The following is a 26347-nucleotide window of genomic DNA, read 5'->3' on the forward strand; positions in this document are numbered from 1 at the left end:
CTCTGACTCTTTGGCCAAAAACGGCTTAGCGCAAAGGCCTTGTCCTGCTCAGCCTTCTTTTCTCTTCCTGGCGTCTTTTCGCTCTTCTTCTGCTGAGATTTCCAACCTTCAACCTCTCTCGATCTCAACTTCACTCGACCACCCAGGAGAACCAGCTGCATATTCACCATCCTCACATTCACCACGGCAAGAACCTGTGCTCTCGACTGTCCTTTTAGCGACTAAGCTATATCTTCTCTGCTGCCACCCCAGCACTCTCAGTCTGCGACACCAGCAACTGCTCAACGCGCGTCGATAAGCCCACTCGACCTGCTGCGTCCAGTCTGATACTGTCATATTCCAAGTCTCAAAAACCCCCGTTTCAAAGCCAAGTCATCATGTCTGGAAAGCTTGATAAGGCTCTTGATGAGATTGTCAGCTCTCGCCGTCAGGCGCGTCGCAACAGCCAGCGTCGCCCTGCCGCAAAAGCTGCAAAGGCCGCTCCCGTCGGAGGAGTCAGAAAATCTACTAGACAACCCAAGCCAACCTCCAAAGCCACACCTACTGCCCCTGCTGCAGGATCGGGAGACGGAAAAATCATCGTGAGCGGCTTGGTAAGTCATTCATTCTTCCTCTCGGCTTTACTCATTCGAGTGAAAGAAACTTACAGCTACTAACCGCGCGTTCGTCTAGCCCTCCGATGTTAATGAAGCAAATATCAAGGTATGTTGATAGAGACGCTCTTCGGGGTTTCGTTCGCCGTCTCCGTTTCAGCCATTTTGCTTCGAACGTGACGATCGGAAGAGTCGGCTTTCCTACCTTTACTTCCCACGCGAAAAACCTAAGGCGGACTTGATCTCAGTGCGGCTATACTCCGTGGTGAGGGCCTGTTAATAGCACGTGTGAACTACGGCTCCTTGAGCTCTCTTGCTATCAGACGGTCGATCCCTTCCTGTCTTTCGCTCGCCTATGCTGAGGCATGACGCAGAGACTTATGGAAGGTTGTATCCTGTCGCGGCCTTGAAAATAAAGATCAAAGACCCGGTATATGCCTTGTGGGGTGCACTTGAGCGATCAAGCCAACGGGTCATGCATTTTTCAAAATGTGCTAGACTTTCGGCTCTTTCATTGGAAGTGAGGAGAATCAGCGAGCGCAGCAGCGGTTGAACAGCATAGCATAATTATTCATCCGTCTTCAGCTCAATAGTACTCGGTATCTACGGCATGTTGATCGAGTTATCTACTTTGCAATCAACTCTCACCAGCAACGTCTTTGTGAGAACCAGGCTTTCCGTTCTAATTGATGCGCAATATTCACAATCGCGACGTTATCGCTGCCTGTGGTGCTCTGTTTTCAATCAGCTACTTTACAACCCAATAATCTTCTACACCATCTTTTACTGGCTCCAGGACCTTCGCGTGTGGAGGTGTTTATCTTTTCGCTGTCTACTGGAATCTCTGGATACCCCAAATACAAACCTTTTTCTACGCCAGACTGATTTTGCTACTTCAGTCGAAATGCAGGTCAAAGGCAACCCTGGCTCCATCCGATTCGGTCGTGCTAACTACTAACCTGGCTGTTATGCTGTGCTCGCTGGTCTGTTTGGTGTCTGGAACATTATACATTTCGCTCGAAAGCCGATGATCCCGATTGCTCATATTCAATGCTTCGGCTTCTTTTAACAAAACGTACTGTGAAACTACGAACATACTGATGAATCTCGTGTTGCTGATAGGAATACTTCCACAAGTCAGCGGGACCTGTCAAGAAGGTCATGCTGACCTACAATCAGAACGGCACCAGCCGTGGTATCGCTTCTATCATATTCAGCCGCCCTGAAACTGCTATCAAAGCTGCTAAGGAGCTGAATGGACTCCTAATCGACAAACGCCCGATTAAAGTAAGTATATTCAAATCATTTATCGGTTCTCTATGACTCTACTGAAACTAACATGGCCTCAATCTAGATTGAGGTTGTTGTTGATGCATCCCGTGCGCCTCCGGTTCCTACACCCAAGCCACTGACCGAGCGTGTTGCGTAAGTTTCCTCTCACTGTCTATCTGCAGTTGTTTATCTGCAGTTGTTTTCTAGCTCTTTTATCCACTAACAAGCAGTAGTCAACCAAAGTCTCAGCCCAAGCCCGCTTCTGCTGCGAAAGCTGGACGAAAGAGAGATGCTAGGGGTCGAACCCAACGGGGCCGCAACGCGGGTCGCCCAAAGTCCAAGACCCTTGAAGAGCTTGATGCTGAAATGGTAAACTACTTCGCCGAAGCTCCTGCCAGCACTAACGCTCCCGCTCCTGCAGCCAACGGTGCTGCTCCCCAGCCCGCTGGTAATGGCGAAGATCTCGGAATGGTTGATGAGATTTCCGTAAGTAGATGATTTATTCCAGTACTTTAAGTACTATCCCAACGCTAACGTTGTGTTGCAGTAAATTATTTCGCTTTAAGCATTTATCCAAGGGCTCGCTGGCTACTTTGAAGATCCCGGATGCAATTGACTCTTTGAGACTGTCTTCTCTTTTTTCTTCCAGTGTGCAATGTTTTTAATACCTCTTTCTCCTTGTCCAAAGTCAGGCTTCAAAGTGTCTTATTCAAAAAGAAAGAAACAAAAATATGAGCCATCCCCCAACAAGTTACGCTTCTATCCCGAACGAGTTCTGACTCTCACCTCACTTGTTTGTGCCTCTTCTTTCCGTTGTTTGTTTGTAACCCGCCCTGATACCTTTTTCATTTGAGCTTAATTATCATCCCACTTGTCTGCTTGGGCGTTCGTCATATTCTGGGAATGGGGGGTTGGTAGTTCATGTGGTCCATAGTAAATATTCGTGTCTCGCAGACAATTCAAGATTGAACCCATCTACTGAGCACTGAACCTTTATTGATAGTAAATACGTATAGTAATAGTATGGGCATTGAATATGTGCCAATCTGGAGAGGGGTGTTTCAATTGGTTAAGCCGTACATTTTTTAGGAAATGACCGTATGAAAGGCATTGAATATTACTGTGAGCTCAATGTATTTAAATTATCGAAACACTTACAGGTCAGTTTGTGCTATAACTACTTTTTTTTTTATTTTCTATAACTCGCACCTGTCTTGGGCCAGCGTAATCTCAAGAATTCAAAGTGTTATGATTTCTATAGCTTCAGTTCGTATAAAAAATGGCCAACAAAAGCTCCCAGGGCTAACGATGGCAAGTGAGATATAGAGCGAATCCAACTATTATCAACATATATTGTCCAGGTGTCCCTCAGTTTAGGCATTAATTATGAGGCTCTTGATAGTATTTAACACTATTACTACTTGTGATCCTGCAATATTAAATACCGCTCGACCAAGCTAGAGTGCAGGTAGGCGATACGAAGGATATGAGGGCATAATGCCTCGGGAAATTGGAGAAATGGCTATCTATTCAGTTGCCTTTCACGAGAATTCTGGCAAAGTGCTTGTAAGTCCAATCCCGGGATCTAGTCTGCAGCGAGCTTCTTTGAAATGATTCGTTGTTTACCGATCTCTCCAGTCAAACTAGAGTCTTGTCCATGAAGAGCTATCGACTGTGAATGAGTATTACCCCTATTTTCCCTCGCCAGTCGGGTATTTTTGTTGGTTATTAGTTATATCCCTCAAAACCCAACCTCAGAACCTCTATCAAACCAGTTTCCCTTTACAGAGTATGGATATCAACAGCTTCAGGCATCTGGCCGCCCTCCTTTCATGTCTTTGTCTACCGACAAAACAAGTAACCAGGCCTTGAGTGTGAAAGTAGCCAGGCGGCCGGGTCGGTCAACTCTCCCGCCCCTGGCCTTTATTGTTTATTAGTTATACGTTTGTTTGCGTTCAAAACAAGGCCAGCTGAACAAAGAAAGTTGATCGATCGATCGAAACAATGCTGCACTATAACTGATTTACCCTTGGCAGCCTCAGATGCAAAAATCACCCCTCATGACTCTGGTCAAAACTTGCGCCACTTGTGATTCACCGGGCATCGGTTGATCTGCAGGGTACCTGTGGCTCGAGGCCAAAAGAAAGAAATCATCCCTTTGATGAAGCTGTCACTGTGTGCCATACAATGCACTGCCTATTTGCAGTTACATGATCCAAGGAACGTACATAACAAGACAAACAGGCTTTTTCTCGTTTCCAAGATGCGGCTCAGCCAATCAGAAGATCGGCTCGGGCCTATTCGCGATGTGATCTGAACAATTCAGATTCGGTATGCGGGAGGGCGGAGGTGATGAGGGCTTGATGTATCACCGTGAGTGATATAGTATATATATAGAGTCGCCGTTGAATGAAAGCTTTGTCTGTCTGAGGAAGAAGTTACCAGCGATGAGGGTGGACTCTAAAATATGGATGTGTGCCACCCTCTCTTGCCTCTCTCTTTTGCGGGTGATGTGGTCTATCGCAAGTGTGTTTGTTTTGTTTCCTTGGTTAGGTTTTGCCTGTAGATCGAGATTTAGTTTATAAAAACAAGAAAACGAGCGAGAAGATAGAAAGTCTATGTGCCAATGTGATCTATGTGTTTTTCATTCCCATACTCCATACCAAGATCCTAGATTGAGTGACTGGGTTCGAGTCATAGAACTTGAATGTGAAAGCGACTCCAGTACTCGGGGAATATCTTGCATTGTTTGTACCTCGTATAGTTTCCGAGTTTGGGACGTATGTATGGCTTGGATATGGCTTAAGAAGCGACAAGGTAAAGGGAATTTCCTGCTTTTCCAACATAGCTTCACAGGATGGATGTGCGTTTATACGTGTCCTTCCGCAAGGGGGGCGTATGAAGAATAAATGCATGCTAGTCTAGGCTGGGTCGTTGGGAGCCTGGAATCAGGCCCAGCCACAGTCATTTTATCCATCTAGACTGTGGATATTCATGGGGAGAGATTTTCAAACGTGGGAGAGGCACGCACCCGGTCACCGCTCAGTACACTATCTCGAGCCATTACCGCTAGACAACGGGTGGCCTTATAGCACACGACACGACTTCATCTCGTCTTCTGGAATGATCCTTTTTTTCAATAGTTTCCCGCAATCTAGCGACGGAACTCAGTAAACTAGATGGTTTCGGGTGTTGAGGGGAGGATCTCCCATCATGGCTGCCAGGTGGCTGGCGATAGTAGCGGTGAGATTTTCAAGCAGAAAAAGAGCTGAGGTTCGAATAATTCACCGACACGAAAGGGCTGAACTATTGACTTTGCCTTCCGTCCGTCTCGCCATGCTTCTCCTCTAGCCATAAATCGGAGCTGCGAAGTACATGGAAAGTACTCCGTACGGAGTAGGCCAAACAATGTCAATGAGCGGTGATGGAAGGATTGAGATTGAGCTTGAGGATCTCTGCAACTAGCCCTACGGCAGGTAGAGTCGAAAGCAAGCGGTGTGCTAGACAGCAATAATGGCAATTGCTATTTGCATAGATTACTATGACGGGTCCCTGCAGAAAAAGGAGAAATACGATCATGAATCGCAGCTGAGCTGCTCAACACGGAGTTATGTGATGAACAATATCTTGTTCATGCAGACAAGTTTAAGCAGCTGGCTCTGGACCCTGATATTGACATCGAGCCTGTCTCGGCCCGCCCGAGCCCCATGTATCCATCTCATCTCACCATCGGACCCATCTGTAGCTTCATGCTGTGCGATGATATTCTTCAACGCGGGGGTATCGATATGATGTGTCTGTGGCTGGAGCAGGCAGACACGCATCGTTGATATTAGGCAGTTGGCATTCAAACCAGAGCTCTGGTGTATGCTATTGCAAATATAATGTCTGCAAGGGAAAACGAGTATTCGCCTTGTACTCCGCCCACACTTGGCCGTAGCATTTGTCGACTAGTTATCCCGTACTCCGTAGTGTAGTAAGTCTTCATCGTCGCCGTCGCCGTCGCCGTCGCCTCCAGCTTCCCGCCCTCTCTAGACATATCAACTTACATAATAAAATCTCACGTGACAAGTTCCTTATGATTGGCTGGAGAAGTGCGACTCCTGATTGGCGGAAGGAACGTCCAGCTTCCCCTGAACTGAAGAAACGCAAGCAAAAGCAAAGGGAAAGCAAAGAAGGCAGAAGAAGCGAAGAAAAAGAGATCTCAGATCGCTGGTTTCTTCCGTGCCACGTACGGACACACAGGTTGGATAGCAAACACCTCCTCCGGGATATGCCTGACTCACTGAAATGAAATACTGGGCTAGAAATGCCCTCTTGGGCTGCGCGTTTGGAGACACCACCACCAGTGGGCTCCAGTGCCTGGGGATTCCGGGGTATGCTGTCTCTTCTCAGACAGGACGTTAGTGTGCTCACATAACACTGGAAATGTAAAGGAGACGGGATCTACGGGCATCAGAACAGAAGCCAGCCAAAGATGAAGGGCAAGAAAAGCCACACCCTTGGACCTGCGTCTGTATCCTCCATGAGGCGAGGCGACTGGCGCCCGCCACCGTCAGCTCCCCACGAACTCCAGACGCCTCCCCAGACGCCTCCCTTTTGCCTTCCCGTCTATCAAACCTCCCCCCTCATGGACGAGGGAGAAGGAGGGGCGGGTGTGAGGTCTGACCGCGTCTCATTTCACTTCTGGAACAGCAGAGGGTAAATGTGAAGAAAAGTAAGGGGTAAACGCTAGGAGTGGAGGCACCGAGATGCTACGTACGATGCTACTTTGCACTGCCGAATACACGCCTAAACACCGAACAGACGGATTAAAGAAATGAAATGATCACTACAGGGACCAGTCGGTCAAGTCAGCTTTCGACTCCTGTAGACCGTGCGATGGACTGATGGTTAATACGCATTTCGATCGAGCCTGATCTGATTCGATCTGTCCCAAGATATCGCCACCTCGACATAGCACATTGTCCGTGCATTTTGTGTGTAAAGTACGAGTGTGTTCGTGTGTGTACGAGATAGTCCCTGTCGAACTATCAGGTTTTCTAGCGATAGTTCTAGACAGACATGGTAGGACACCAGCTAGTCGGTCCAGGTACAAAGGCACTTGGTCCCATGGACTCGGGATCTGGCTTTGTCCCGTCACGTCGGGAGAGTTTAACCCTTTTCCACCACAGGTCGGACTATCACATTCACATATTCACAAAAGGACGAACGAACGGGCTGGCTTTTCGACCTCGCTCTCTTTTTCGCCGCCCCCTCCTTCGTTTTTAGCAGCTAACTATTGAAGATCATTGGTTTCATTCGAAATTGCCTTTTTCCTTGATTTGTGACGATTGGAGTCTCACTGTGGAGACGCGGAAGGGAGGGAGGCTGGCGGTCCGTCTTCCGCCCCAAGCCTGCCCGCCATTTGAGTGTGTTGAGTGCGAGAAGGAGGAGATCTGAATGATCCAGAATTCGAACTGGGCTGGCAAGGGCAGATTAATTATTTTAATGCTGCATATTTTAAATACACTAACCTCCATGGCATTAGTTACCCAGTTAGTGCGCACTAACTGTCCCATCGTACATATGATGGGTCGTTTGTCCTCGCCGCTTGCTCCTTTCACGCTCCCCGAGTGGTAGACTTGTTCCCAAGCCCAAGCCCCTGCCGGTGGGGGTCCAGGGTTTTGGGACGTCTCTTGAACCATGTGTGGCCTTTTCAATTCCGCCCTGGCAGGGGGAAGACTTCCCTCGATACGACAGCCAGCAGGGGAAAAGCTGGCAACAAAGGCGAGGATGGAAGAGAAGCTGAATGTGAGGAAGCATAAAAGGTATGCAAAATATGAAGTCCTATTATTATGTGGTATACGATGCTTTCTCGTCGAAATCCCAGCTAATAATATATGGAATATTTGGAGGCAAACCCGTCATCAGCCAAGTGATTCGTTCGCACTGTCTGCAGTTGCAGATGCCTACGATGGATGCAGCGTGTCTTCTCCTCTGTGTCTGTCTCGATCGAAGCCATCGCAGAGAGTTGCCCGCCACTTTGGACCTTGGGCCCTTGATGATCCTTCATTTCATTTCCTCTCCATCCAAGTGTGCGCACACGAACAGCATATGTATCCATTCGTAGCCAGCCCCTCATGGGGTGATTCCCGTCGAGTGGGAAGACTAGCTGCTTGGCTAATAACGGTGGAAGGGCAGCTCGAGAGCATCGCTGCAACGTTTAAGGATTTCAAGAGAAGACATGACGCTAGCGGGAGATGACAGCCTCCCTGACTGGTCTGTTTCGATCAGTCGCTCCCAACTAGTCAAGGGTAAACGACGACTCATCTCGACGATGGTTGGCTCATCTGGTTCACCTGTTACTGTCCTGGTTCTCTGGTTCGCCCTCGTCTTTTTACCTGTGATGGGTATGGCTGAATCGAGCGACTCAGTCGAGGAAGACTAGTAAGGCGGATTTTCGATGCATCTGCAGCACCCACACGTGTATGCAAGGGCAGAGAGTCAGTGGTTCGTCCCTTGGTGATGCTTCGTCGATTCGTGAGTTGAAACGTCGACCTGCAAAAATACACAAAATTCAGGATGGCGATGTGGTGTGCTGCTCTGTAGCGTTGGGCTGAGAAGGCTGACCCCCCTTTTGCCAGTCAACCCAAGGGGGTTACGATGAGCGGATACACTATACACTTTCGATGGCAAGCCATGCTGAATCAATGAGCACCAAGGGAAGGGAACCAGGTAGGAGTCTCGATCGGCCTGGTCAGTCGCCGTTTAATCTCCTCGACTTTCCCCTTCCCCAAGATTCGTTGTCTTAACGGTCTCGACTCCCATAACTCCAGAGATCATCAGCTTAGTCTGTCAACGGCGTCTTTCCAGTGGACGTCCAAGCTACCCTATAAGGATGTACAACGCAACAAAGAGGCTCCGTAGCGCTGGAGCATTCAGACCCAAGAGAAGGGATCAAACCGCCAGACCAATCATCCACGACAGGACGGCTTGTGTACGCTTATTCGAGAGTAATGCAAAAGAAGTAAAGGAAAAAAAAAAAAAAAACCTCCATCGGGCTAAGTAGCCGTCTCTATCCTCCACGAGTCAAGCCTTTCCCAGCCAGCAGAGAGGGAAGACTCCCTATTCCTGGTTTTTTTCTTTTTCAAGTCGTCCTTTTTTTGTGTATTTTATTATTTTATTATTCCTACGGAACAAAAATGACACGGCGAGAAAAGAAAAGCGACAGCTAACAAAAACAAAAAGGAAACGGAACGTACCTAACAAGCTATCGCGGGTCCGATACCGACAAGTCGCTGCCTCACGTTCCCCGGACCAGGGTTGTGTCTGTGTACGATGCAGAGGCACACGCACACAAAGAGTGACCGGCAGGCGTCTACGGGATAGATCGCAAGCGGCGGCAGTTGGATGGTCGGTCTGATGAGACGCTGGTGGGCGGTCAGGTTGACTCTCCCACGGGCCTTTCTTTTGCTTCTGCCTCGCCGGCTCTCTACCACGGAACCAGCGAGAGAAAGAGAAAGTGTGTGGGTGTGGGTGTGCGAGAAAAGCCTGGTCCTGACCGTCTATCTACTCTGCGTATCCGGGGATTTCTGATGCCTCTCCGACTGGACTTTTGACAAAGACAATGGCAGCTGTCCCGCCGGCCCGGCACATTCATCCCCCAAGCGACACAGACGGAACAGCATATAGATATAGAAAGCAGCACATACAAAGAGGGAGCACAAAGCAGAGCACAAACGCGAAGCGAGAGGAGAAAGAACTGAAGACCCGGCGCTGCGGAATAAAGGGAAATAAATGCAAATTAAAGAGGAAAAAAAAAAAGGCTCATAACAATCTAGTCAATCAGAGCGATTGTTATTACGATTATTATGGGTGAGCCGGCGAATGGCGGCTGGCTGACTGGGATAATATGATTTATTTTTATCCTCCGGATGGGCTTCTCTTCCCCGGCGGCCCCCCTTCTCCCCGCCCCCTGCAGTGGCCCTCCTGCACTCCGCCAACGGCTTTTTTTGTTATGGAGCCAGCCAGTCGAAGAGACTGAAAACTGAGAACGACGGAGATGAGATATGGAGCGTTGAGCACGGAGGACTGTAGAAGGCCTACGTACATTTTTGCGCACGGCGTACTTACATGGCTGCCTGTGACCCTGATGCTGCCCGTAACCGGCCCTTGCGTCACTCAACGGCATCGACTCGACCTGAACTCGACCAGCAGTCCCGGCCGGAGCAGGTGGCCGTCACTTCTGCCGTGGCGCGACAAGCCCAGGGACAACAGTGTCCAGTCCGTCCCTATACGAGCCGTCGTGTCGCCTCAACAGACATATACATAATATATCGGTGTGAAGGACCTTTGAACATCGTGCAGGCACAGGTCCGGAACCGGGGAGTTTTTTCATACTTTTCGTTAATTTACGTGCGCCGACCGCTGTTCCTGCTGCTGGCTGGCTGGCTGCCCAAGCCCGGAGCGACTACCCGCGCCCAAAAAAAAAGGGGGGGGGGGGGGGGGGGGGTAGCAAGATGAAGCAGAAGCAGAAGATGCAGTGTCAGAAAATGTACTCCATACGGAGTTATGTTGTTGGTAGCTATATTGCTTCCGGCCAGGGCAGGGCACAGCGCAGCAACTGCAGGCCGAGTTCGAAATCGCACTTAATAATTTAATGAAAAGTGCTATCTGGAGTATCCGAAAAACAGGACTTGTTCGACTCGGTGCACCGGCGAGATCTGTAGTAGTTGATCCCGAAAAACAGGATCTCTCTGGGGTACGTCAACCTTCCTGTCTGCCGGCCTGGTTTCCACAAGATGTTTCCAGGGCAGAGCGCACACTCAAAAAAGATCATACACACATGGTAATATGATTTCACCCCATGAGGAGAAGAGGACGAAGCAAGGGAAAAAGGAATAAAAAAGCAGGATAGCATCGATTCCAACAAAAAAAAGGAAAAAAAGGGAAACAGGCGCCGTCTCCCGATATCTTGTTTACTTGTGTGTAACGGCGGCAGTCAGTTGGGGAGGTCTCACACTACGACGACTCTCTTGCCTGCCGCCATCCCTCCCGTCCGCGTCCATAATCTCCGGGGAGCAAAAGCAAGGGAGAGAGCTTAGAGGTTACAAGGAAATAAGGAAGTGTTGCTGTTGGTCATCCTTCCCCAGGGAGTCATTGCCGTGCTGTGACGAGACCGCCTGTCCAGGCCACGATACAACAAACAACAAACGAGCGAGACCAGGCAGGCATCCTCATCCGTCCCTACTTACGGTGAGGCCACGAAGGGGGTGGTGGTGGTTGTCTTCATCATCGTCATCCAGCAGCGACGACGACGACCCAACAACCAAGCCGTGAGGATGATGCAGTTAGTCACCGCCCGTTGCGCCAGGATGTCTTCCTGCCGCGATGATTAGTCGAAGGGCTGACCAGACCGCCAGTTAAGGCATGGGAACTTGGAATCAACCACACCATCACGACGGAAGTATACGCGGAGTCACTCTCCTGTGTCGAGTTGGAAAGGGTGGTTTGAACTCTTCACGTCTTTGGCTCAAACGGTTCCCGCCCCCTTCTTCTCTCGAGACAGCCTTGGACCTCCCTCTGGTCGGTGAAAAGAGTGTAAATAAAAGCATATACATAAGGAGTCGCCAGGCAGCAGCACCAACAGCAGCAGCAACAGCAGGATGATGAATATGAAAAAAGAGAGTTCTAGGGGAGTCAGGCTCAGGCGTATTTTTCAATACAGACTGTGTAAGTGGACAGCTCTTCGAACCCTCTTGTCCGGCTCAGCGGACCGTTCCATGGGATCTCTAACTACCTGGGGTAACTCCTGCGGCGTATCGTCTGGCCTGCTGCTGGCGAGCAGGCGAGCACGACGAGAGAGACAAGAACGGCCGGAGACGGAGGTTAGGCTTCGCCTTGCTCCCTTCGATGCTCTTCTGCTACTGTGCCTCTTGTCTCCTGGGCTCGTCTCCTGCTACGCTGCCCACTCCCCTACGTATGCTCCCTTTCACCCTTGAGCATGGCTGGGCGTGCGTGTGCGAGGCCACTACTGTTGTATGAGAAGTGGCCTTCATACGCCTCACCCTACGCTAACGACTGGTGTATTATTTATTTGCTTTTGGACCGGGGCACCGGTGTGTGCAAATCCGCTCCACCGCCCACAGTTATTCATATAATAATAATAATTTCATATTTCATTTTTGCAATTTGTGTTTGGTACCATGTTTTATTTTTCGGCTTTCAGTTTTTGCATATGATATAACATTCTTTTTTCCTCCCTTGTCTCTCGTCTCCCTTTTCATTGCTTTTTCCCTGTTCTCCTTGCTTTTCTTTTTGCAAAGATGGCTAATTTTTGCTTTTTTCGCCCTTTTGGCCCTTCGCCCTGGAGTATACCTTGACCTTGCACGAGCTATCATATCGAATAAATATAAGCAAGATGCTCGGCTTCATCCTTTTTGATATATATATCTCTACTGCTCGTCCTCCTCCACAACCAGCCTGACCACGGATCTGAATTGTATTCATATCAACACTAATATAATATACAACGACAGAGAGTTTCTTCTTTATGGCTTGCACGGCTATACAACCACCATCACTCTCATCGTCACTGTCGACCCTGCTATCAGCAGCATCATATACCAGCAGCATCAGCAACAGCAACAACCAACAGAACCTCGACTCACGGAGCTACCAGACCAAGATGTGGCGAGGCTACGGCTTTGGCAGCAGTGCTGCATCCTCTCCAGTCTCACCACCATCGTCTTTCCCACAGCCAGCTCCTCCACCACCATCGCCATGCGACGGGTTGCTCGACATCTACCCTCGCAAGACATCCTTCTCAACCATCTCGGGAAGCAACACCTCCTGTGCCTTCCCCTCGTGGCCCAACCGATCATCTCTCTACTCTGGCTCCGAGGACGACAGCCACGGCTCTGCCTCGGCCTATCTCTCTGACGAGGACCTGTTCCCGATCTCATCTACTTCCTCTTCATCCAACCCGATGCTGGCAGCCATGGAGACCCCCTTCGGAAGCGATAGCTTCGACGACAACGAAAACGCCATCATCGGAAACCCCGAGCTGACCACCGAGGAGCAGATCCGACACATGAACGAAACCGAGGACTGGCGCATGAGACAGTACGTCCAGGCCCAGGCTCAGGCTCGCGCTCTCCAGGCTCTCCGGGCCGCTCAGCTGGCAGCCGTGGAGCATGCGCAGGCTAGCAGACAGCGCAAGAAGCGCGCATCGGGATCGAGCAGCAAGAAGCGACGAGCTCACCGTGGATCTGCCGCGGTTGCCGCTACCAGTGGCGGAAGCAGCTCTTCCTCAACCTCGGCTTCTTCCAAGCATTAGGATCACCGCCTATTATTATTATCGTTATCTACCTTCTCCTTTGTCAGCTCATATGATACCAACGAGTCTACGAAAGCACATGCACAACAACAGCAGCAGCAGCTCTCATCACCAGCAACATCACCGTCACCGTCACCATCCCACCGGCAGCCAACAAAAAAAAAACAGACTTCCAGATGAGTCACTCCCCCAGGGCTTCGGAGCGATGGTGGATGCCCAAGGCTCAGCGAGTTAGGCGCGTTCGGTGGTTTTCTTTTCTTTTGCCTTACACACTTTCGACCTTTTGTGTCTATTTTTTTTTTTACCTTCGACTGTTGGGCATGGTATGGAAGTGCACATCCTGGTGATTGGCCGGCAGGGAGGTTTCACCGCTTCACCTTCACCCGACGAGGCCCGATCATGACCACTCCAGGGCTGCTGTCACCGTCACCTTCGCCGCCAAAAGGCCAACAAACTTCTTCAGAGCGGCTTCGAGTCATCGTCATCGGATCCCTCAGCAGCCTCCGTCATCCCCAGCATCGCCCGCTTCTTCGTCTTCTTCGTCTGCTGCGTCGCTTCCCGTCAGCCGCGATAAAAATAGCCCATGAGGTCCCGAGGCTGACTTGGGAGGGGACTTGCTTATGTCATCAGCCTCTCTCGTCGGCTGCTGTCTGCACGTGGTCCAGGTCACGGGGTTGCCTTGCTTAGTCACCCCCTCACCGCCTCCTTCCTCTTCCTCTTTCCTTCTTTCCGCGCGCAGCCTTGTTTATCCCCTTTTGGCGCCCTTTTTTGATACCCAAAGCCTGTTTTTCTTCATACGAGATACCCGGACTTTTATTTTTTGATATTTTGACCATTAGCCATTCAAGCCCTTTTTAATGTGTGTGTATTTTGTGGTTTACTTTTTTATTTCCTTTGTTGGATTCCCTTTGTCATAGCGATATATACCCTTGAGCGTTGAGCGATACCATCATCATCATCATAGTTAGCAAGCAAATCTAGTCTTTAGCTCCCCTTTAGTTATTAGTAATTCAAAACAAGTCATAAGTCATACAAAACACCGGTCAGCTTCCTCTTCCAGCTCCCTTATTCCTCCTTCTCCATGCATCTCCGGCCTTGATTGTTGTGTAAGCCTGGGAAGCGAGAGCGCATGGCCAGGGTTGTACCATGGATCGGATCTTCCGGACGGCGGTGAGATGGGGGGAGGAAAGTCCTCCGTACATACTCCATACTTACCTTACTCCTTACATACACACTTTCCGATCATTATATGATTAACTTCAAGATTAATAATGACAAGATCGTAAGGGTGCATGGCACTTGATCGGTGAAGCAAAAGTCTTGTCCTTTCTTCTTGACGCCTGCTCTGGTCCCCAAACATCGGTGAAACTCGCATGAGATCAGTGAGAGACCAGGAAAACTAGCCAAAGTAACTCTCCAAATCGAGTCGACGAACCAGTCACGAACTAGCAGGGTTGTCGGACGGCGGCGGGCGGCGGGCGGACGGGCGGGCGGCATGCGTCGCTCATAGATAGATAGATCATCCATATATTCCAAAAGACGTGATGTAATCTTGGTCAACTTGCGACTCGATGTTGGAACCGGAGTCAATGTATTTCGCGTTCATCGAGTATGCAGTTTCCTGTCTTACTCCGGCCGGGGAAGCGCAGCAGCGGCATGAGATGAGGCTGGTGATGTCAGGCTGGGTCGGTGTGACAGATATCTGTCATACAACGCCCATAGTATGTACTCCGTCTGCTCCTCCTACACTGACTTTCCTTGCTCGTGGGAGATGACAAGCATGGGCTGCTGGAGTCGACGATGGGGGGGTGTGCCCCATGCCATGCCCACCCGCCAGCCAGCCAGCCAGCCAGCCAGCCAGCCCACCAAACCAGCCCCTGCCAGAGAAGTTAGAAGTTGGAGACACATAGATGTAATCATCGACGAAACTGGAGATTGATGGAGATGAAGCCAGTGGGCTGTCGGGTCCGTAAGGTAACAAACAGTAAGAGATCGTATTGGGCCGAATTTTGCAAAACGCACACCGTTCAGGGCTGAGACGGAGCCAGACACCGACACCAACAGGTAAAGTGAAGTAAAGTAATGACAGGGTCCGCTATGATATCCCCATGCATAAGTCCGGTTGCTCGTTCGGAGTTGTCGTTCAGAGGGCGTCCGTCGGAGTCGCAGCCAGAGTCGTCGTTTTGGCGGTGATGGATGATGATGGGCTGGCGATGGATGGACCCGAGTACGATGAGCCACACACAACGGTCCCATCTATATAACTTAGACCAAGACATCAGCTACGACGGCGAGGTGCTACCCTGATGGGCTCACCGTTTAATTAGCCAGCTGTACTCCTATTATTAACACACAAAGTACACCGTAAGCAAGTCAGCAAGAGTTCAAGTAAAATAACCATCTCGTACTTTCTCGTTCCTCGCCCTTTTTACCCCGTTGAGAAGACGTTGTCTTCGCTTCTTCTTCAACCGCCCCCGTGTTCGTGTCCTGGAGGAGAATGTGAAACGCCCAGCAGTGATTTAACTTCTATCCGCCGTTTCTGCGCGGTTTGGACGGGAGATTGCCATCCTGCACTCCCTAGCCGTTCGCGGAGGAGCTAGCTGGGTAGTTTGCTTCCTTAGGGGGAAGTTCCTTAATTACTAGTCAGTAACTCGTCCTAAGATCACCAGTTCGCTTGCTCCGAGCAGGGCCCCCTTCTTCATCCTCAGCAATAATGCTAACGGATATACGGGGTACGCGCATTCACATGGAGTTTCCGAGGAGCTCCTAGCTGCGTTTGGTAGGAGAGTCAACCGGCTAGACTAGAGTCTTTATGTAGTTTGTGTCTTGTCTGGCCTCGGTTGGCCGGATAAGGCTGGCAGTGCGCTTTCTCCTCGCCTTCTCCCGTCTTCCTTTTTTGTTCCTTCGTGCTTCCTTCTCTTCCTTTCCCTGCTGCATACCCTTGCCACGTGTGGGGAGCTGCTGGAGGAGTTCGTTGATCGTTGCGCATCTTCTTCAGGGTCCATACAGCCGAGATGTAACCTGTTTGATATTACTTACTGCTAGGTGGCCTCTTCAGACAGAAAGAGTAGGAGACGAAACAGCTTCCCAGTCCTCCTAATGCAACGTTGACTCAGTTGGTACTAGTTGTCTCGCTCGTCCTCGGGGGGGGGGGGGGGGGGGGGGGGGATTTCTGTTCGTCTATTTGTATGTCTGTATTTCAAGTTGTAACGAACGGGTGTAATCTTACACACAGGCAGTCAAATGGCTCTCTCTGGACAAAACACATGCTGCCTGCCTGCCTGTCTGTCTCACGTCTGGTCTAGCCGAGCATCATCTATATTAATAGATTTTATGCTGCATAACCATACATAACTTCACGAGACTTCATCAGCACCCCAAGCCGTCCTCGATTGAGTTGATCTCAGGATCCTGCCACGTGCCGCTGACATTTGAATATGGCCGTGCATCAGCGGTCCCTTCTCTTTGGACACCCATGGGTCCCCTGCGTGCTTCGTTCCCGTCGTCGATAGGCAAAGTCTGGGTGGGAGTGCATGATGCACGTTGACCGGCTATGGTATCTCTCCGTCTGCAAATATGACGGTATCATGTTGATACTGTGGTTTCCAAGATGTGTGCCATGAGTATTGGTGCTAAGTATGGCGAGCCGAATGTTCAGGTGCTGCTCCCGTCGGTGGAAGGAGTAATATGAAATATTTTCAAATGGATACGGCGCTCCTCTGGCGGGAGGTCAAGAGCAGATTCACAGCCTTACATATACAGCATGTGGCAGATATATTGGTTGTGTCAATCATACTTGTCAGGCTGCCTCCCAAGGCTATATATATAGCCCTTTTTTTAATTGACCATTTTTCGTACCATCCACATATTGGTATTTTTGCATTCTCACAGTACAGGACCAACGAGATGAAACTTCACTCCATCGTTCCTGCTTTGCCAAAATGAGATATGAAAATGGAAGGAGAGAAGAGGAGCATCGTTCTTGCCTCCCGTCTTTTCTGTTTGTTTGTTTATTTTCTCCTCTTTCCGTCACTTCTTTGCTTGTTACTTGCACTTTCTTCTTTCGGGCCAGTTAGCCATGGATTCCGCGGTCGAGACGGCATAAAACCTAAAACGGTTCGAGCTAGCTTATATTCTATCCTTTCATCAGCGTGTATAATCTTCTGTCAGCGACTTCCAGCACCCGTAGTCATGCTTACAACGTATATCTATGATATATGCTATGATGACAACCTGATTTGCACCAGGAAAACGAACAGGGAGAAAAAACCGGAAACCTGGATAGTAAATTCAGTCAACTTACAGTCGGATGTATATATGCTGACTGGAACTATGGATTCTTCGAGTAGAAATAACAAAGGAACGAATGCTGTGCTCCTCGATTGTAACCCCATTTCCCTCTAGCTGAAGCAACAGAAAGGGTAAAATAGGATGGCATGAGTAAGATTGGATCTTGAATGTCATATCCATGGATGTAGAAACTCTTAGTTAAAGCTTGTAACTGATGTCAACATGTATGCTTGCTGATAAATAAGCACCAGAAAGCAAGCCGTTGGCCCTCCGTCGACAAAACTGCTGGCAGGGTGACTCTGCAGGATATCTGATACGCTCAAGACAAAGGCAAAAAGAGCCAAGTTCCTGGAGACCCCAGACAAACGCCCTGAAAAAAGGGGGTAAAAGGGCGATGTCTGGACTGCGGTTGTGGCTCGGGAAGACGGTTGAGCTTCCTTTCGGGGTCCCACCCTGAACCACAGAACCGGAAAACTCAGCAACTCAACTTCAACGTCTATCTTCATCATCATCTCATCTTCACCATTCATCTCCCCGCGTCTTCATTCTTCTCAACAGCTTGATGCCTATCTTCCCGGAGTACTACTCCTAAGGGGCCCTCAATCAGACATTCTGTGAGAGCAATGTCATGCAGTTTGGGGGCCGAGTAGCTAGCAGTATGCAGCGTGAGGCAATACCCCCAAGGATGAAGATCCTGAATCATACATTAGTTAATCAGTTGACCTGCTAACAGACGTTTCATCACTGCCTGTAGCAACGCCATCGACCTTTGTTCGTCCAGATACCGTCTCGTTATGGACCTGATGCTGCCTGTTGAGAGGAAATGCGCCCGGCGCTGCGGCTCAAACTCCACCGCAAGGCCAGTTGTGTTTACAAGCATCTGAGACCCCGCCTGAGGTCCATTCAAATAATGGGGTATTTGAAGACACCTGATATCGCGGCTAAGGGCTAAAAATATCCCAGATAGCTAGGAAAGGAGGCGGCCGGGTATACAGGCATCCGTGGCGCAGCGACATCAGGGTTGACATATTATTCACGCTGTATATGCGGTTTCAAGCAAGGACCTGGCTTCCCTGAACCCTCCTTGGCCCTCCTCCAAATGAACACAAGCGACTGTGTCGGAAATCAGCTGTGATAATGACCCTTTATGAAGGGGAAACGGGACTTGTTTGGTCGTCGATGATGAAGAATTGGATTTTTTCCCTTTCTGTGTGCAGTAAAGCTTGACCAATCAGTTCGCAGCTTACATGGGTAGACAACGAGAAAGCTACGCCTTTCGTACGACTCGGAGACTATTTCTTCCTCCATAATAGGCCTCTTGGCCATTCAGGCACCAAACGTCTATCGTACGTCCATCCTGACGTTGGAATGTGGTCATCCTCGTCAGAGGCCGCGAGGCCGCAGTGGCTAGCGAGCGAAGCCTTAATTCCCCATATGCACGGCATCAGCTCACCAAGACACACTTGGGCGATGCTGGCTAAGTCTATCTAGTCAACTAGCTACACGTCACGCACGGGGCGGATTGGTGGGCTTAAATCTCGAGAAAGAAACGATTGCTCCCTTTTCCCTCGTCTTTCGTTACGAGCTGGCCCTCTCTGGATGGCGTTGTTCGCCTTGGGGGCAAGAAGCGTCGCTCCTGAGCACCAGCGAGTGCTCATGCAACACATGCGATGATGTGTGGAGCCGGGCCATCACCTTTAGTCGAGATGTGATTGGGTTGTTGCTGTGATGCGGGCTGCAGCGTGAAGAACTCTCTGCAATCCCTCGAACCAATCCCGTTGCCGAAGAACCTGAGAGCGACGGACACTAACTGTGATCCTTGTCTCTTGGCTACTTTCATCACTTCCGGCCCCACGCTCTTCACAACCCGGCGAGTATTGAAGCCCTGACGAGGCGTCTCATGCCTGCAGACGGCAGTCGAGGAGGACACGCTGTCTAGCCTGGATGCTCAACGAGAACCGCTTTCGAGGTCAGGCGAAGGTCGGCTAGCATGATGTACCAAACATATTGGTTTGCGATGCTATTGTCCTTTACAGATTAACAATGACATTTCGCTTTCGCATTTTGCATGAAGTAGGCGCCCTCACTGATAGAGATCGACTCTACTTGCTTTTTTTCCTTCCTCCCCTCCCGCACGGTTATCTGCATTCTTATCCATCCGGCGGTCCTTATCTCGAGCTTGACGGCGAGCCTGGCATATTATATTACTGCATATACTGGCTTTTAACACAAGGATTTGCCAGTTAACAACGAGAAAGTCAGCGGCCAACGGAGCACAATCAGTTACGCTCCACCAAGAGATGGGCGACGTTAACTGGTGAATAATGGAAGGTTCATCCACGGCCCTTCGAGAAGTCCAAGTGGTTTCATAACTCTGGCCGCCAACCTCAGAAGGCTCTCTTTAATGGTCAACCTGCACCATTCCATACTAATATTGGTTCAGTGAAAAGTAGACCCATGCCGGCGCTTATTGGTGCCCACAGCGAGCTCTACCCTTGATTAACCAGCCACCCTCCTTGAAGCACAGCAAGCTCGAAGGGAAAACTGCTCGCCCCCAGCAGCGCTAGGTCTTAGCCCCCGTCCACCCCATTCGTACCAGCCGTCTCCATTTAAGGTCAGGTCAACACGATACCAAGCACAAATAGGAACTGCGAGACCTGACCTCATTGCCCGGTTGGACTATCATCTATATTTACTCATTTTCTTTAAGGTTCTGGGGGTCATCGATGTTCTCTTTCCGGCAAGCGTTTCACTCTTCCATCGACTAACCCCTTCAGAGGCCCTCTTCCTCGCATCCCTTTTCTCTCCAGCTTCGGATGACTGATGTTGATGGCAGATGTCTCTTCCTAAAGAGTCTCTTCCTCTGTGCTCTTCTACTCTCCATCTCTCTCTCTCCCTCCCTTATCTTAAACCTTCGACATCCGTTTATATTGAGGATTTAGCCTGTTAGATCTTCGACTCCGTGCATATCTTTCTTTTACGTTGACTTTCCCGTTGGACTCCAAGCGCCTAACTACTCTCTGCCCCGCGGCGCCTATTTCATTTTGCGACCTTGTTTTCGATCTTCCAGTTTCATCTCATCTTCGAATAATAACGCCTTGCAGTCTTGTTCCATAACCGCTGTGAAAGAGTTTAGCCGCTGAGTCTCTTACTATTGTTCATGCAAGGTTAAGGCGCTGAAGGCGCCTACGGATCCCTCCGCAAAGTCAGTCAGGTCTCCAAGCGCCCTCCTCTTTTCTCCTGCCGTCTTATCATAAACATTCTCCTTTGCCTCTTCTTCTACTGTCGCCGCTTTCATTCCTTTTCGTCCTGTTCTTCTTTACCGGCTGACTCAATGCGCAGTCCTCCTAACTAACGCCTCCAACAGACTCCTTTCCCGTGAAAATGTCTTCCGAGCACTATGGAGTGCGGATGTCGACATCTTCAGGCTCGCGCTCAGCTTCGGGCGCCTTACTATCAAGCCCTCCTATCGAGTTAAATAATGATCTCAGCCCTTGCGCCGCTACCGCATCATTGTTTCTATTCTCACAAGGCCCGACTGTCATCGCTCTGCATCATGACAGCTTGGCCGTGGACCGGAGGTTTCACCGTCATCGCGACGATGTTCAGATAATAGCCGTTGATAATGTTAGTGAAAGAGGGGCTGGACGTTTGGTGGTTAGTTATGACATTGGCCACACTGCGATAATATGGGATCTTTTCACCGGTCAAGAAATTACCCGGTTTGTCTCATTTGAACCTATCAGAGTTGCTACATGGCTTCGAAATGGACATGTTGCATTTGGTTAGTTGTGCTTTTTATTTGGACCCGGAGGTAATTCGCTGTCCAGAGCTAATGAGTGGATTGCAGGAAACATCAAAGGTGAAATCATATTGTTTGAGCCGTCAACTTCGGAACACATATCTGCCCGCACGATATTTGATCCAATCACTGCTTTGGCTCCAACAATGGATTGTAACACCTTTGCCATAGGGTAATTGCAAGATCGACCCCCGAGCCATTCATGCTCCTACTGACTTTGAATTGATTAGATATCTCAACGGCTCCATCCTAATTGCTACCCTTCTTCCAACATTTACCATTTTGCACACCCTCACAACCACTAGGGGCCCATCACCTGTCATTTCTCTTTCCTGGCATGCTTCTTCGACCAAGCAGAAAACCGATATGTTGGCATCCCAAACTATAGATGGTGATTTATTTGTTTGGAGTGTAGCCAAGCAGCCATCCACGGAATCACCTCGAGTTATAAGAGCTTTGAAGAAATCGGAATCAAATAACACCAGTCCCAAATGGTTGGCTTGGTCGAAGAACGGCCGCATTGTTCAGCATAACGATGGGTTAGCGACAATCCTCAGAGACCATACCCAATTACTCTTGAAGCTGCTAACGCTTAATATAGGGAGAGTTTGGCGTGGGATGTCAGAACCAAAAATGTTTCGTATGAAACAATACCAACCATCCAAGGTGTTCAAGGTATAGCAAACTATGGGCCTACTGCTACACTTTTCACGATGGGCCCGAATCATACTATACAACAGTATGATGTAGCAAACGCCGTAATGGTTGCAAATGCACAGCACGTTCCGCAGAAACCAGATCTACCTGTCGAGCAGCCCCCAGCTGCCGAGAGTGCCCTCACAGTCGAGACTTTGGCAAAACACACTGCATCTGAACAGAAACACAAAAGCCGTCCATCACAAGGGTCTTTGCCTGGCGTTGAGTCTAAACTTGACTTGGTTCGTGCTGAGGCTTCAAAGAGTCCGGGATCAGGATACAGTGTGCCTATTTCGAATGGCTCTAGGCCCCGGAACCGCACACCGTATGCTCCTCGCCCTCCTGGCTCCAATTATAGTGGTTCAGCAACCACCTTCTCCCTTGGGTCTCCTAAGATTGCAGATATACGAAGATCACACATGACGATGGCCAGTGGCGTGGATGAGCAGATAGATCAGATCTCGCGCTCAGCGCACTGTTTCTATTCCTGGAATTTGGGATGACCCGGTTACCGACCTCTTCCCCTACATACGCGTTCGATTAAATAGCGTATCAATAAATCCTTCTCGCAGATTTGATGACCCAAACCTTGGACCGGATGAACTACGAAGGCAGATGTTGACAGTGATATTTGGATGGGAGGGAAACATTGAAGACCTGATACGGAGTGAATGTAAGAGATTACCTGGATGTTCCTATATTCCTTCTTTCATCACCAGCTAACGATGTTTATTAGTCAAACAACATACCTATGGCTCACAACACTCTGCTATCCTAGCAAGGTGGCTACTTCCATCTGAGTCTGATATAATGGCGCCTATGGTTGAAGCATCAACCTCTTCGTATGTCAATTGGATGATCATGGCCCTTAGCTTATTGACCAAGAAAGAAGCCTCAAAGGAGCCTGGCCAGGCACTTGCGAAAAAACTCATAGCTTCCAATGACCCCCACGCAGCCGCAGCGGTCTTGATGGGTATTGGGGAAGGAGAACTTGCTGTTGAGCTTTATGTGTCCAGGAACCAGTTTATGGAAGCCGTGCTTCTAAGTTGTTTGTTGACACCAGCTGCATGGTCCAGGCAATCGTACCTTGTTCGCAAATGGGGAGAACACGCGGCTATCAACTCACAGCAGCACTTAGCACTGCGTTGTTTCTCCTGTACTGAAACGGCAAATCCCGTATCTTGGAAAGGCCCTACAAGTCATCCCTCTGGCTCCAACCCACCCTCAGAGAAAAACCAAGTGGCCCCAATGAACGGCCCACCTTTGAATAACTTATCACCAACTTCTCGTCTCAAGAATCAATCTCTGAAGCTCATAACTTCATTTGGTTCAAATAATAACTCTACCTTCCAGTTCCCTGGTCTTGCCTCTGCCGATAGAACCCCTACCAATATGCCCGGGGTTACCCCAATCGATGCTGGGCTAGGAGACCAAATGTTTTCTCCCGGAGGTCACAATAGTAGCCTTCGCCCAGGTGGTCACCGAGGTCAAGGAACCACTCCAGTTTCTCGTACCCATCCTGCAAGCTTTGGAAGGGAACGTCTTCCGTCCATCGGAGAGTCACCAAACGATCCTACCCCAACTGTATCAGCACCCAGGAGCCGCCTTCCAGTTGACCAGTCATCCGAATCCGACAAAGAAATAAGAGTGATTGACGTGCCGCTTGTACCTCCACCAGCGTCAAACTTGAACCAAACTACTACGGAGACCCTTGAGTATTTAACGCCAGCCAGATACACCCCACTAAATGAGTCCATGAAGGAGAAGGAAACGCCCATGACAGCCGTACCACCGGATAGGACCCTGAGCTCCTCTTCGGGCCGGGAAAACAAGCTGGAGACTGCATTAGGACAGAATCAGCGTAGTAGCAACGGCTCACAATCCCGGAAACCTGATGGGCTGCAGATTCAGTGGCCTCCTGTGGACGATCAGTCATCAGAGGACCCGCCATCGGAGGAGATGTATTATCAACAGCCGTCCTCTAACCGCCGAAATGGCGAGAGGGGGGATGGTGTGATGAGTCCGACTGCCTCTACCAGAAGCGCAAGGTCAGGTACAAGTGTACCATTAAGTGCAAAAAGTCTCGACAAGTATATCAGCAGCCTTGATGGAGCCAGTTATCATGCTCAGAGACAAAAGCCACACAGGAAATCTGGCTCAAGAGCAAGCTCGAAGGACCCTAATGGACGTGGGAGAAGCAAACAGAGATATATCCAGCCAGCTAAGAGGTCACCATCATCACCCATTCCTATGTCACCAGAGGACATTGCTCTCTACTCGTCCTCTTCTAAAGACTACGTTGGAGTTCGGCCGCCGTCGCGAAACGGAAGGAAGAGTAGTCGAATGCGCAGCAACAGTCCTGGAGTTAGAAGCCGGGTATCAGGACGAAGCACAAGCAGACGCCGAGATTTCGATCGCTCAATAAGGTCACCAACCTCCCCTGTGCCCATGTCTCCCGCCGAAAGCAGTGGAGATATCGACCACAGGTTCAGACTATTGAATGCTGAGCGGAAACAGCGTTATAAATCCAGAGAGCGGAGTGCAAATAGACGTCACGATCGTAGTAGAAGTGCGCCTCGATACTCTTCATCCGAACAGAGGAATGGAACCGGAAAAGATAGTGATACCAGTGGAGAAACTGGCAATCGTTCTGATCCAGTCTACCCGGCATATAACTCTGATGAGCAATCCCAACCACAGCTGCCCGGTCATAACCAAACTGACAATCAGCTTGATGAACACGGCAGGAAACGGTCTGCTGCGGCAGAGCTTGAGGCTCGCCGTCAATCTCTAGCTCGTCGGCCTTCTGCTCCTCCCATTCCTCTCCCTGGAGAGGCAAGCCTCAACCAAATTCTCTCTGGTCGTCCTTCTCCTTCTCCCGGCCTCCAGACTCATGGTAGATCCAATAGCTCTTTTAGCCAAAGGGCCATGTCTAAAAGCACAGGGCCTACTCCATCTAGCCTAAATGAGCGCGTTCCGTTTACCATGCCAATTGGACTTCCTGCTACCCCTAGGGCTATGAGACATCCTAAATACAGCACCGGATACAACGACTCTGAGGCACCTGAAGTACCTGAAGTACCACCCCCGGATGCATTCTATAGCTATGAGAGAAGACCATCTTTCAATATCCCCCGCTCCATGTCTGCTCCAATTCCAGCGGAAGATGGTATGCCAACTCATCCTCATTTCCAGCGTCAACTTCCTAGTAGCCGGACAAACCGAACTCCAGGTCACAAACGTGAGCCGTCAAACGAGGGTATGACGCTGGAAAATTCCCGAGTAGAGAACCTACGAGCTGAGCATACCCGTATACCCTCCGGTCCACCGCCTCCTCTCCTCCCTGAGTTGCAACATCTACATGCCACTGCTACTCCTCCGCCGCCGCCACCTCCACCGGCGCCTCCATCACGCCAACCACCGCCGCCAGCTGCATCTGTGCAAAATGATGGTCCAATGCATGACGAAGGGCGAAACTCCCTCATCTCTGGAGTCGGTACGATAAACATTGCGATCGACGATTCTCACAGCCCCGGGCTTTTTGGTCCCCCTAACCCGAACCCCAACTTCCGCGCAGCATCATTGCCCGCACATCAGCAATCGCTGCACCAGCTAGAAGGCAACATGAGAGCATCTGCTGATCCCCACAAACGAGGCAGGAGTGTCAACGATAATGTACAATTCAAGTTTCGCAACCTTACTGACCGCATGAGGAGCTCAAGTCGACCCCGTAATGGACGTTCCCCTGCTTCAGACCGACAGGATGTGTGTTCTCCATACGAAAGCCTGGCGATAAACGGTCCGATTGAAAACAGAATCTAGTTTAATTAATTCCTTTTTTCTATTTCGCATCTGAGTTGTTGAAGTGAGTTTGAGTGTGGGTGCTTGTTTAGATACCGATACCCATTTTACTACTCAATTCCTTGTTACTATTTCTATTCATTTTCCAATTTTCTTTGGACCACTTTGGTAATTATCTTACGACCTGATCATATGTCTATCTCTCGAGCGATGTTTTCTGGTTTATGTTGATGTCTTAGTGGTATTCACGGGCTTGGCTAATCTTCGCCCTATTTGATCCTACCTAAATTCTTACGGTTATTCTTATTAATGACCCATTTATCTTTATCACCGGTCACTTTTAGCTATCCGCCGCTGTCTATCTAAACGGGCCGAAATATATTCGCTATATTGTAGATATTAATCAATTGAATCAGGAGCTTGATAATAACGTTTTATCCACAAACTCCAGTTATAGAATCATGCTAGATTTTGCATTGTTATGCCTATTGTTACATAGAGAATTGGTATATTGATTAAAATTTTACAAGTACGTTATTATAGTAATAAGGTGCGACTCGCTGCCATTAATCT

The 26347-nt window shown here is 49.5% G+C and overlaps 5 protein-coding genes across 5 annotated transcripts; all 5 read left to right on the plus strand.

The window, feature by feature from the left end:
• Positions 1-377: 377 nt before the first annotated feature.
• TERG_11714 (uncharacterized protein) lies at positions 378-2415 on the plus strand (the record flags this gene model as incomplete). Its single annotated transcript, XM_047750784.1, has 6 exons — positions 378-593; positions 673-702; positions 1716-1880; positions 1948-2018; positions 2099-2351; positions 2374-2415. The coding sequence occupies 6 exons, from the start codon at positions 378-380 to the stop codon at positions 2413-2415; spliced, it is 777 nt and encodes a 258-aa protein (XP_047605420.1).
• A 5119-nt stretch (positions 2416-7534) lies between these two features.
• On the plus strand, positions 7535-8961 carry TERG_01429 (uncharacterized protein). The gene has a single exon (XM_047747758.1). It carries the CDS (start codon positions 7551-7553, stop codon positions 8109-8111), a length of 561 nt encoding a protein of 186 aa, XP_047603723.1. The 5' UTR covers positions 7535-7550; the 3' UTR covers positions 8112-8961.
• Positions 8962-12224: 3263 nt separating this feature from the next.
• TERG_01430 (uncharacterized protein) lies at positions 12225-14626 on the plus strand. Its single transcript, XM_047747759.1, has one exon. The coding sequence runs from the start codon at positions 12400-12402 to the stop codon at positions 13183-13185; it is 786 nt and encodes a 261-aa protein (XP_047603724.1). The 5' UTR covers positions 12225-12399; the 3' UTR covers positions 13186-14626.
• Positions 14627-16349: 1723 nt separating this feature from the next.
• Positions 16350-17896, plus strand: TERG_11715 (uncharacterized protein). Its single transcript, XM_047750785.1, has one exon. It carries the CDS (start codon positions 17134-17136, stop codon positions 17587-17589), a length of 456 nt encoding a protein of 151 aa, XP_047605421.1. The 5' UTR covers positions 16350-17133; the 3' UTR covers positions 17590-17896.
• Positions 17897-20859: 2963 nt separating this feature from the next.
• TERG_01433 (uncharacterized protein) lies at positions 20860-25795 on the plus strand (the record flags this gene model as incomplete). Its single annotated transcript, XM_047747760.1, has 6 exons — positions 20860-21259; positions 21326-21449; positions 21508-21816; positions 21879-22298; positions 22546-22646; positions 22710-25795. 6 exons carry the CDS (start codon positions 20860-20862, stop codon positions 25793-25795), a joined length of 4440 nt encoding a protein of 1479 aa, XP_047603725.1.
• Positions 25796-26347: the final 552 nt, after the last annotated feature.

The sequence above is a fragment of the Trichophyton rubrum genome (genome assembly GCF_000151425.1).
Source record: "Trichophyton rubrum CBS 118892 genomic scaffold supercont2.1, whole genome shotgun sequence".
Taxonomy (NCBI): domain Eukaryota; kingdom Fungi; phylum Ascomycota; class Eurotiomycetes; order Onygenales; family Arthrodermataceae; genus Trichophyton; species Trichophyton rubrum.